Genomic DNA, 12,652 nt, shown 5'->3' with positions numbered 1-12,652 from the left:
AAACTGTCTAGTTGCAGACAAGCTAGAGAAAAGCACTATGTTCAAATGGAGATTCTGCTGGCATTAAAGTAACAGTTTGAACTTAGGAATGGTGATCCATGGTCCATTACAAAGGCCTTGTGCCTGTCAATAACTGTGTGATTGTCAGCTTCTGGGTAAGAATATATGGGTCAGAAGGAACCAGACCCCTGAACCATAGGAAACTGTTCTTCCTTGAAGTAAAAATGACCTCATGCCTGAAGAAAGGCAGCTTATTTCTCTTATCAGTTGCTGTAAGCTTTGGGTTTTAAACAATGAGTCAAAGACATTTTAAGATGTGAATCAGTCACTCTTCATCTCTCGAAAGCAAGTGAAAGTACCTGAAGGAGAAGCGAGGCATAGAGCCACAGATGCACAGATGGAAACAGACCATTCAGTCCAACTTGCCCTGCCAATCAGATATCCGAACCTAATCCAGTCCCATTTGCCACCATTTATTCCATATCCCTCTAAACCCTTCCTGTTCATATATCCATCCAGATGCCTTTTAAATGTTGGAATTGTACCAGCCTCCACCACTTCTTCTGGCAACTCATTAAATACACACACCACTCTCTGCGTGAAAAAGTTGCCCTTTAAGGTGCCTTTTATGTCTTTCCTCCTAAACCTATGCCCTTTAGTTCTGGACTCCCTATTCTAGGGAAAAGACTTTGTCTATTCACCCTATTCATGCCCCTCATCATTTTATAAATCTCTTTGAGGTCACCCCTCAGCCTCCAATGCTCCAGGGAAAACAGTCCCAGCCTATTCTGCCTCTCCCTATAGCTCAAATCCGCCAACCCTGGCAACATCCTTGAAAGGATTCAGAAAAGATTTACAAGTTTCACAACATTCTTCCAATAAGAGGGAGACCAGAATTGCACACAGAGTCATAGAGATGTACAGCATGGAAACAGACCCTTCGGCCCAACCTGTCCATGCTGACCAGATATCCCAACCCAATCTAGTCCCACCTGCCAGCACCCGGCCCATATCCCTCCAAATCCTTCCTATTCATATATCCATTCAAATGCCTCTTTTCAATCGCTCCCTCCACCCATGACACCCATTTTGCTTTGTCGGTGTGGGTACAGTGCATTTGTAAGAGCAGATTTATAAAGGGGTTAATCGTTTAAACCAGTAGAATTCTATGTCAATAGTTCAAAATTGTTTACCTGCAGCTAGAATACATTTGTTTGCATTAAATAGTGATTATTGTTAAGTACAAAAACTCAGGCTATGTTTTCTGTTAATACAGAATGTACAGGGCCTGCATTGCAGGTAAATTAGGGAATTCTGCACACTTTTACAAATTTTTTAATATTTGTCATGAATCTAGAATTGCAGGGCTTGATATCCAGCATGTTGTGCGATTGAGGTCTAACAGCCACCATATCCATTGCATCTCCTTTGTCAGTGTTACAAATAACATTAAAAAAAACTCCAACCAGTTCGGCAAGCAAAATTTCCCTTTCAGAAATTCATGACGATTGTCCAATTTTGGCACTCTTTTCCAAATGTTCAGTTATTACATCCTTGAGAATAGATTGCAACATTATGCCCACTACGGACACCATATAAAGGGTTGTCATTTGTCACTCTCCCTCTTCCTACTTACCACTCAGCAGGAACCTTCCCAGAATCTTTATAGAGTCACAAAAGATACCATCAATGCATCGATTATCTTTACTGTTACTGCAAAGCTATGGGATGAAGCTCATCTAGTCTAGATTTATCAAGCTCCAATCCAGATAATTTTTCAAAAGCTACCTCTGCTAATTTCTTTAACCCTTCAATTACACAACTCCCTTAGCAACTCAGCTTTTAAGATTTTCTATATCTTCTATGACGACATTCAAAATTCAACTCCCATTTTCCTAGTAATTTCCCAGTTCTCCCCAATAAATTCTCCTGTCTCCATATTTTCCTCTCACAACTATACAAGCATTTACAGTCCATCTTTTTAATATTCCTCAATAACTTGCATTTACCTTTTCCTTTCCTTATTAGTTTCTTGGCTGTGCATTAAATTGCCCCCAATCCTCAGACTAGCCATTTTCTCTGGTAACTCTTACAAATCACTCCCTTTGATCTAATGCAATAGTTAACTTCTTCCATTAACTACGGTTGAGTCATATTTCCCATTGGATGTTTGTGCTTTAGAGGTCCTGCTTTTTAATCTCCCCCTTGGCCACAAAGTGCCTGAAATCTGTTTTCAGGATCTTATTTTCCATTACTACTGAAGTTACTGGCACTGACATGGATCACAACCCCCAGCTGTTCAACATCTCCAGAAGTATGTCCTGTAGTCACTGTGTGACATGGAGTCATGGAGTCAGATGTACAGCACGGAAACAGACCCTTCGGTCCATGCTGACCAGATATCCCAACCCAATCTAGTCCCATTTGCCAGCACTTAGCCCATATCCCTCTAAACACTTCCTATGCATATACCCATCTAGATGCCTTTCCAAAGCTGCAATTATACGAGCCTCCACCATGTCCTCTGGCAGCTCATTTCATACACACGCACCACCCTCTGCATGAAAAAGTTACCCCTTGGTCCCTTTTATATCTTTCCTCTCTCACCCTGAACCTATGCCTTCTAGCTCTGGACTCCGCAACCCCAGGGGAAAGACTTTGTCTATTTATCCTATCCATGTCCCTCATGGCATTCTTGAGCCTAATACCGGGGAAGGAACATAAAATCTTGGAATAATGTTTATGGCTGCAGAAATGCCCAGCTGTTACCCGAGCAATAATGCTCGTCCATTCTTCCTCCCCATCCATACTGCTGATTCGCAAATCATATTGTTTAGTTTTGACTGAACTCCCCTGTGGAACTATTACTTTGACTAGTATCCCAAGTGGAAAACCAATTTGCAAAAAGATTGTCTCAGGGATTCGCTACCTATCTGTTTTTTTTGGTGGTCATCCATTCCATAATCAATCTGCACACCCTAAGCTGCAGTGTGATCACCTTCCTAAATGTCCTATCTTCTCATGGCTGTGCAACGGTGAATCCAGCCACAGCTCAAGTTCCAAAGCCCAAAGATCCCGTTTGTGTAGACAGTGAGAACTTCTGCAGATCTGTTCAATTGGGACACAAGGTGTGTTAATGACTACCTACATGCTATAGGTTGCACATTCCCCTCAAGTGAGTTATTTTGCTGTATTTTAAATGAACCTTATTTACAAGTAGAATAGCTTACCGCTTACAAACATCTTGCACTGCTGAATTGAAGTAGGAACCATATACTTCATGAAGAAAGTAAATAAAAACTTTGGGGGTGGGGGAAATGACACCTCTACTTAAATCACTTCATCAAACTCGCTCTGCCTGGAATCTGCACTCTACTTGAAAGCTGCATGGGAATCTCTCTATTTATGTTAGTTGCAGTTAGAATGCAAGAACCAGACTGAACCAGTTTACTTTAATAACTGATCAGCTACTCTCCAGTGGAGCTTGTTCACCATGTCTAATGCTGAAAAATACCCATCTTACTTTAATTGTTAAGCCACCCTAAAATACATAAATGCTACTCACAGACCACACTTTTAGAAAGATACTGAAAATTAATAGCTCACCACAAACCAAACTGCAAGTTCAATGTTACATGTCATAGATAACACAGCTGCAAAGTAGACCCATTACTAGCCTTTTTAACATTTGAATTTCAAAGACATGGAGTCTACTAAACTAACTATGATAGCTTCTTCAGAGTCAAATTTCAAACTTTTAAACATCAGAAGTGGTGCACTATTGGGAAACTACAAGGTTATGACCACAGTAGCAGAGCCATTTTCAGTGTTTAAACAAGGCCTTCTTATCCTTGCTCAATTTTTTTTAAACCAATCCACGTAGCTGATCAAATAGCAACAAATAACTTTCACACAGCATTTCTTTTCTTTGTGGAGCTCTCCCAATCAATGCTTTTAGCAATGTGTAAGCAAGTCAAACACAGAACTGCTGAATCAGGGTGCAGGAGCACTTATAAAGATGATAAAAATCTGCAGTTTGGCTATACATTTCTCAACTGAATTTTCTTCATTCTAAGTGATCACCATGATACATCAGCTTGTTAAGTTTGTCTCCAGCTGCATCCTGTTATCCCAGATAGTGTGAAAAACAGTATCAAACTCTAAGATGCTTAATCTCAGTACATAAAGGCACTAATGTAAAATGATTCTCAAAAATTTCAAATGTGGTCTGATCAGATGAGTCATGGCAAATCTTCAACAGGAAATGGGGATAAAGTTCAAAACAGGGGGTTAGTCACATTCTTGTAAAAGCAAACTGAAATGTTATACTGTCAAACGCACAATGAATCTTCAAAACAACTCCACTGCAAGAAAACAACTTAAAACATTTACAGAAAAAAATACTACCCACACAATTATAAAAAGTAAATTGCAATTTAAAAAATAGTTTATAGTTCTGTGCAGCTGATCAGGACAAAGCTTAAAGAGACAGCCAGCAACGTACATTATCATTTTAGTGAGTTTGAAATGTGTACACGTAATAATCCATTAAGATTTTTCTCAGATCTGTCAGACCAACAACATACAGCAGTTTATTTGGCTCTCACACTGTGTGAAGGTTAAGTTTACAGAAAATTCCAATGGGTTTTCACTTGCAACTATGACTACTACATTACATGGTGCTGCTTGACAATTTCACTTTGCGATCATACTGTGATACAGGTGTGGAACAAGGACCTACTTGTTCATTTCAGATCAAATACATGTTTGATTTTTTCATCACCAAAATCTGCATGTAAAAATACATCTCACGTAGATCCTATGTAACTGAAAACTACATTCACATTCAAAAGACTCAAGAGAAATTAAACAGGGGGACAAAGTTACAATTTTTTAAAATTAATGGTACAAGATATGAAAGTATATTATAGATTGTCCAAACTAAGGCATATAGAAAATCCAAGTAAAATCTTTTTTCTCTCCTGTGATCTCTCCACATAAACTGCTGACAATGCAATTAACATCCTGCAGACCCTCTGTCACAAAGGTTGCAAACCTACCGTAAGCACATGCATTCTACAAAGGATTGCTTTCGTGAACAAGAATGAGAAGCTATCGAGGATCTCTCTGCATTCAGATTCTACACATGCAGAACCTATGAAAAGTTATTTTAGCCAGGCTCAAAAATAATCTCACAACATTAAACCCAATTGCTCAGTGTCTCATCCATTAGGTGACCAAAAATGAGTGGCATAGGGATTAAACTACATGCAAATATTGAGAAGAAACTTATTTAAAGAGAGGATGAAAATCTTCAACCGAACATGAAATAAAAGTGAAATATATTTTTCCCTAGCCAATAGAATAAGGATATAGTCTTTGCGAGGTGGCTCAGCAGAATACTGAAGCCATGGCTCTGTGCTGCATTTTCCAATTCAAATTCCTAATAGTTCAGTGGAGGATCTCTGAATGCAAGGTTTTTCCAAGGTATGACTAAACAAGAGAGGAAACAGAAATGTAGAGGGTACAATAATATTCTATTGAAGAAAGTCCTTCTGCAGGAAAAAAAAGCAGAGAATAAAAAGACAGGCTCTTATTGTGGAGGCATAGGTACAGAAAAGGTTTTAGGGCCCTGAGTTGATCAGCAATCAGTCCTAATGATACTGAAGTTGAGGACACACCTAATAGAGTCAGGCCACAAGCAGTTTTAGTGTCTAAATTGCTTTGGCTGCAGATTATATATAATGTCAGGGCAGCAGCTCAAGTAACATCCAGCAGATTTCTAATCTTGGTTACAGCACCAGCAAGGGTTCCACTCTTTTCCAACCACACATTTCTAAAGCCAGTAATTTCTACAGCTGTGGAGAAATGCAGAGCAATTTCTCAGGTTTTAAAAGAAATGTTAAAACTGTGCCAAGCCTTCAAGCTACATGTTGAATGGTAGAAAGCCTGGGAATCCTCAGAAAACAGTTGCAATAACTCTAATGGGTTCATGAGAGATTTTGACAATTTGTTTTTGTTTTGAGACTTGGTCTCAACATAAAACTTATTGGAGCTCGTAAAATAGAACTTATTGCAGATTCCCCTGTCTGTCAAATTACAAATGTTTAGTTCAGAAGGAACAGCATACAAAATTTTCCAATCATAATATACTAACTGTAAGTACTAAACAAAAGGGATAACACTGTGGAAAAGATGATCAAGGCTTTGGTTGGAAAGCAATTGTCCCACATTTGGTTCAAGTCATTGCTAAAATTCAAAAACCTGGAACCAATTCATTTTATACACTTTATGCATTCGATATTTGCCATGTTAACGACCCCATTGTCATAGTTTTAATGACAATGCTGGTCAGAGACCAAATACTGAATCTATCAGTATGGCTTTCCAACTGTCTGCTATTTAAATGGAGTTACTAATGATTTATTTCAAATTTATTTCAATCACAGGTCATAATTTATGACTTCAACTAGTATCTTTACATTCTACCAGCACATGTATCAGCATAATGAATGGCACGGTGGTTCAGTGATTAGCACTGTTGCCTCACAGCACCAGGGTCCCAGGTTTGATTCCAGCCTCGGGCAACTGTCTATGTGGCAGTTACACATTCTCCCCGTGTCTGCGTGGGTTTCCTACAGGTGCTCCGGTTTCCTCCCACAGCCCAAAGATGTGTAGGTCACGTGAATTTGCCATGCTAATTTGCTCATAGTGCTAGGTGCATTAGTGAGGGGGAAATGGGTCTGGGTGGGTTACTCTTCGGAGGGTTGGGCCGAAGGGCCTGTTTCCACACTGTAGGGAATCTAATCTAATCAAATCTCTGCTTTTGCCGGATTATCAATATGCCAGTTCCACATTTCCTGATTTTCCATTCCATATTTCCCTAGTTTATTAAGGTTAATTTCTGCTGTATCCCATGTTTCCCATCACTGCACTAGCAACAAACCTCAATACTTTCACATTACTTTAAAACGAGCATTTTCCTCATACCTCATCAATTTGTTCTGGGGTTACTTGCTCAACTTGCATCCTTCAGTTTCTCTGACATTCCTGCAGATGGCACTCTAAAGAACTTTCTGGACCACTGATGTTTTTCGTGTAATCCATAGTGCAATTTAATACAGTACTTTATATTTAGAAAGACATCAGCTGTACAACACCAACTGAATGTTCTTATTGCACCATTTCTATACTTAGAACTTGTAAATATGTAACATTTTACAACACAGATGTTACTGTATAGAAATTTTATACTTAACCTCTAACTATCAGTCTTGCCTGAATATACATTAAAACATACCAAAAGTTTTAATTAAACTTCAATTTTTGGGTTCTTTGTAAAGAATCGCATAGTGCATGAAGTTAAATGAAAAAATATTACCCAGATGCCAATCTGCATTCCTCCAGTTATAATCAAAAAGCAATATTACCATAACCCTGAAAAGAAATCAATTAGGGTATTCAGAGCATTAGCATTAAACTTGCTGTGCAATACAACCAAGTGACATAACTCCAGCACAATGTACACTTTATAGATAAACTGAATATTATAAATTGTTGCCTGACAAACGTTTAGAATTACTTCTTTAATTTATGTTAAATGGGTCAGGAAGTTTACATTTTAGATGTACATAACTGCATGCAATTTGCATACCTGGAAGATAGAGGTCCCAAGGGAGTTCTGAAACAGGGAACACCCCGTGGCCTTCTTTTCCTAAAAGCCTGTTCTGTTAGTTTGCTTTCAGAAGCAGGGTCTATCCTCCAGAATGAGCCTTTACCAGGTTCCTCTTGGGAACGTGGTACCTTAATGAAGTAGCGATTCAGGGAAAGATTATGTCGGATAGAATTCTGCAAAAAGGAAGAGAAGGGTAAAGGATTTTGCAAAAAGAACACACTTTGTTTTACCGACACCACACAAACTCTATTCGTATCTACAAAGCTGATGTTCACTTACCTGCCAGCCTTTGTCTGCTGTCCTGTAATATGGATAGTTCTTTGTGATGTGTGTGTAGATTCCACTTAACGTAAGCTGTTTATCTGGTGCAGTTGTGATGGCTTGAACTATTAACTGTGCATAGGAATAAGGTGGCTTGGCATCATCCTGTCATCAAAGAACATTCTGTTAATTCTAGAAAATTAAAACAATAAATTTAAGAGCTTATTTATTCAGTACTGAACAACTTATTTTCTGAAATGGAAGAGTTTTCGCTTTTCAACACACCCAAAAAGCATCCACCAAACACAACCTTTCAGATTTATCACATTCTGTTTAATTGTGTGCAGCTTCCAAGATTCATATTTGTAAATCAATGTTTTCTAAAACTCACCAAAAGTCTTAAATTTTAAAAAGTTATTATTTTGAAGCACTTACTGCTACAGCTCATCCATGGTTTTCAATATAGCTTTATGAATATAAATTTGATTTGCTTTAGTCAAAATGTTTTTGAAAATAAGAATGTATTATTTTAGTCGATTCCAGACTTGTGCTTCCCCTCTTTTCCCTAGATGAAAGAGTTACAAATAAAGTGAATTTGGGTTCAAAAAGCCACAAGAATGCTGATGAACGGATTATAAAAAACAAACTGGAAATGGAGTAAAATTCATTTATTGCAATAGGGATTGCTCCAAGGTTGGTCACAAAACATTATTTGGGTATGGCAGACAGAACTTTATACTGCACCTAATTTATGAGTATTGTTTGTTAGATAAAGCAATTCAAAGGCATATTTATGAAAAGTAAATGGAAAACAGAGTCATAGAGATGTACAGCATGGAAACAGACCCTTCGGTCCAACCCGTCCATGCTGACCAGATATCCCAACCCAATCTATTCCCACCTGCCAGCACCCAGCCCATATCCCTCCAAACCCTTCCTATTCATATACCCATCCAAATGCCTCTTAAATGTTGCAATTGTACCAGCATCCACCACTTCCTCTGGCAGCTCATTCCATACACTTATCACCCTCTGCATGAAAAAGTTGCCCCTTAGGTCTCTTTTATATCTTTCCCCTCTCACCCTAAACCTATGCCCTCTAGTTCTGGACTCCCCGACCCCAGGGGACTATTTATCCTATCCGTGCCCCTCATAATTTTGTAAACCTCTAAGTATTTTTATAAAATTCCTTACTGCATTTTTAAAAATTTCTACAGTTTAATTCTGAAGACATTTTAAAATATCATCACGAGAAATAGTATTTTTGTCACAAGAAATTATGCTTCCATGCTAACGGATAAAAACAAGTATGATACTGTTAATGCTGTACAGCTCACATTTCATAAACACAAATTTAGTTAAAATATATGGAATTTTCAAGCTTTTACACACTGCAGTTCCATAATGGAATAGTGAGAAACTAATTCTAGCCCCTCACAATAAATTGAGAGTTTATGTGCCTTTTAACAGAAAACAGCACACCAGTCCAGGCTTGTAAGATTAGATTAGCTTCCCTAGTGTGGAAACAGGCTGTTCAGCCCAACAAGTCCACACTGACCTTCCAAAGAGAAATCCACCCAGACCCATTTCCCTCAGACTAATGCACCTAACACTATGGGCAATTTAGCATGGCCAATTCACCTGACATGTACATCTTCGGATTGTGGGAGGAAACTACAGCACCCAGAGGAAACCCATGTAGACAAGGGGCTGGAATTGAATCCAGGTCCCTGGTGCTGTGAGACAGCAGTGCTAACCACTGAGCCACCGTGCCGCCTCTAGCAGGAGGGAACCCAGTTACTTCTCTAACCTCCCCCCATCCCCCGCCCTTCCCCTCTCCAGCCCTTTCAAGGTAGCCCTGCTTGGAATACCAACCTCCACTCTGCCTCATTCTCCAATACTGGCAGGGCTTCTCTGCCTTGCTCTACCCTACCTACCTAATCTCCTCTCTGCCTACGCTAGCCCTCCTTAATTCTAAGCCCCTGACTCTCTCAGCTAACCTCTCTCCTTCTAACCACACTCTATCTCCTCTCTGGCTCTGCCAGCCTGGAACTTGTCATTGACTAGGGGGTAGATTGCAAGTAAGCGAGCGTGCATCCTTTCAGCCACTCAACCTCCCATAAACTGGAAGGTTGTTGGTGCAAACTCACTCCAGATACCTGGGGCATACAATCAAGCCTGAAAATCAGTACAGTACTTGAGTATCATCATTTGGTGGTTTTATTAAGCAGAGGCTCTGTCTTTCTCAAACGTACATAAAAGATGACATGGTACTACTCAAAGGAGAACTGTAGAATTCTTGCAATGCCCTAGTCATTATTTGCTTTTCAATCAAAGACCATGAAAACAAATCATCTGGTCATTAGCTTCACTACTGTTTGTGGAATCTTGTCATGTAATATGTGTTGCCACATTTCCCCACAGTACAAGAGTCATCAGAGTCGAAAATACTTCACCTGGCATCAAGTGTTTTAGAACTTCATAAGGGTGTGAAGGAGGTCAAATAAATGGAAGTTCTTTCTTTACAGTGAAGAGTAGGAGGGTATGTAAATTGGTGTACTTTCGAGTGTTTAGTGTAGAGTACCACCACAATCTTAAATAGCTAATCTGTGAGCCCTTGAATTAAGACATCAGTGAACATAGAAAAAAACAAACGGGGGGTAGAGAGATGTTTGTGCATAGATATGTGATCAAGCTGGAAGATAGTGGGTGGGGATCCCTCACCTTCTCACCTCGTCAATTAAATTGGTGATAGCAAAGCATGTGAATAATTTCTGGACCTACTGCCACTGATCCCCTTATGTGGCAAATTGATGCCTACTTAATAACCCTATACCACTGTTGCTGGTATTCACCCAGCAAGGGAATGATGCTTGCTGCATAGGAAGCAAACCTAGCTGAGGCTGTTTCTGGAGCCCCTCTTTCAAAGCACTGAGTGCCTGGTCAAAGGTCACAGAATTGGACAGGAGTGTACGTGGAGCAATTCTTGTTGCTGATCCTCATTACATGCAAATTTCCCTCAAAATCCCTCCGATCATCAGTTCCCTCTAGCCAGTGACAATCCTTGGCCTTGGATCAGTGTCAACCAGCAACAATGGTGGGTTTTCCGTTCCTGGGGAACGGCCTGTAGTTGGCCTATCAAGTACTTGGTTGGCTTTTCTATACAGACAAGGTGGAATTCTTGTTGGCTGTTTAGCTGTTGGCTAAAATACCTACAGTGCATGTGAGAGAGAATTTTGGTGGGGAGTGAGGGGGTGCAGGGGTGATACAGGGAAATAAAACTAATGAGGACAAGAGTGGCTGAAGAGAAATAAAGCTTCATTGTTCGTGAGCAACACAATTCAGACTGTTGTGAAAAAAATGAACTTGTAATACTTGGATGGTGCTTTGATACATTGATAGATGAGTACTCTCCACCACCTTAAATGAAAAATTCATAATTAGACCCTATATGAAAGGTCTTCATGTGCTATTTTATGTCTGGAAATAGTTGTTGACCAACATTACCCATATGTTATGTCACACAACTTTCTTATCAGCACTGGAGGTGCACCTATATCACATGGCCCTAGTGCTTCAAAGAACACAGCTCACCATCACTTTCTCAAGGGCAGTAAAGGATGGACAGCAAATGCGTGCCCAGCCAGTGATGTTCATGTTCGGTAAAAGGATTTTCCTCCTCTCTTTGTAAAAAGTTGGTCAAACATATTTTAAAAGCAACTTCTTCGTTTTGAGTGCTGACCTTTGGGCTGTCTCCGTCTGATGTTTCCTTGTCATTCTCAGAGTTGTTTTGTGTAGGGTCAGACATTATTTGCAGGTCAGAATGAAGCCCACGACTTATTCGGTAACCAGAAGAACCTGCACCCCTTGGGCTGGAGGGGCAGGAGTTTGCAGCACTGCGAATAAAACCGAAAAGCTCCGTAAGTCAAATGTTGCAGAAGTGCAACAAAAAATCAGTTATACACTAAATTTTAGAAAAAGTTAACTATAATAGTAGTATGTACTACTAACTATAATTGTGTTTGCTTCCAAAAATAACATACGGTGATAAAATGTCAAGTCTCTGAGAGGTTAACAGTGTTGATCAAAATGCTTGTTAAGAAGTAAATGACCTGGGAGGGCAGCAAACAAGTAATTTACATGAAAGTTTGGAGACGTGGAAAAGATTTAAGTGACTAAAATGAAGAAAAAGTACCCAGAGGTATTAAGGGTAAGGGGATATCTTAAAAGGCAGAACCTGGCAACAAGAGCCATTGCTGTTGTGTTATGGACAGGGCACAACATAAAACCTATAGCCTGGCAAGTGGTTTCAACGAATGGGGAACAAATCATTTGTGAGCTAGGTTCCTCTAAATTGTAGACAAGTAACTAATTTTCTTTTTCCTTTGATATGCCAAGGATGGACAGTTATCATTTGCGAGAACACAATAAATAGAGGGCAATATATATGGTTCATCTGCTAATGACCCCAGTGCAATCTTGGGGAGGAATGGTAGGAGTTGAAAGAAGAATGAGGAGGTTAAGCCCCAATTAATGTGCGGGGTGGCCATTAATAGGCATGTAACAATTAGGGTCGCTACTTTGTGAAAGCCAGTGGCTTTGCCATGATCAGAATACCAAGTGCAGCAGAGAAAGGCTGTTAACTAGACAGGAGGAGAATATATCATCTATATTTATTACGCTCTTTAACATAAGGGTGTGTTTCACAAGGACATT

The 12,652-nt window shown here is 39.6% G+C and overlaps 1 protein-coding gene across 1 annotated transcript in view; it reads right to left on the bottom strand.

Moving 5' to 3' along the window:
* Positions 1-12,652, bottom strand: part of foxk2b (forkhead box K2b) — a 138,890-nt gene that overhangs the window by 21,168 nt on the left and 105,070 nt on the right. The window contains exons 3-5 of the mRNA XM_043714480.2: positions 11,679-11,832; positions 7,955-8,101; positions 7,655-7,848 (exon numbers count right to left, since the gene is read on the bottom strand). Coding sequence (XP_043570415.1) covers positions 7,655-7,848; positions 7,955-8,101; positions 11,679-11,832 — 495 coding nt within the window. The remainder of the gene's footprint in view (positions 1-7,654; positions 7,849-7,954; positions 8,102-11,678; positions 11,833-12,652) is intronic.

This window comes from Chiloscyllium plagiosum, unplaced genomic scaffold, assembly GCF_037043375.1.
Source record: "Chiloscyllium plagiosum isolate Xiang-an unplaced genomic scaffold, Cpla_swu_hap1 HiC_scaffold_25, whole genome shotgun sequence".
Taxonomy (NCBI): domain Eukaryota; kingdom Metazoa; phylum Chordata; class Chondrichthyes; order Orectolobiformes; family Hemiscylliidae; genus Chiloscyllium; species Chiloscyllium plagiosum.
This window is presented reverse-complemented; position numbering and strand designations above follow the sequence as displayed.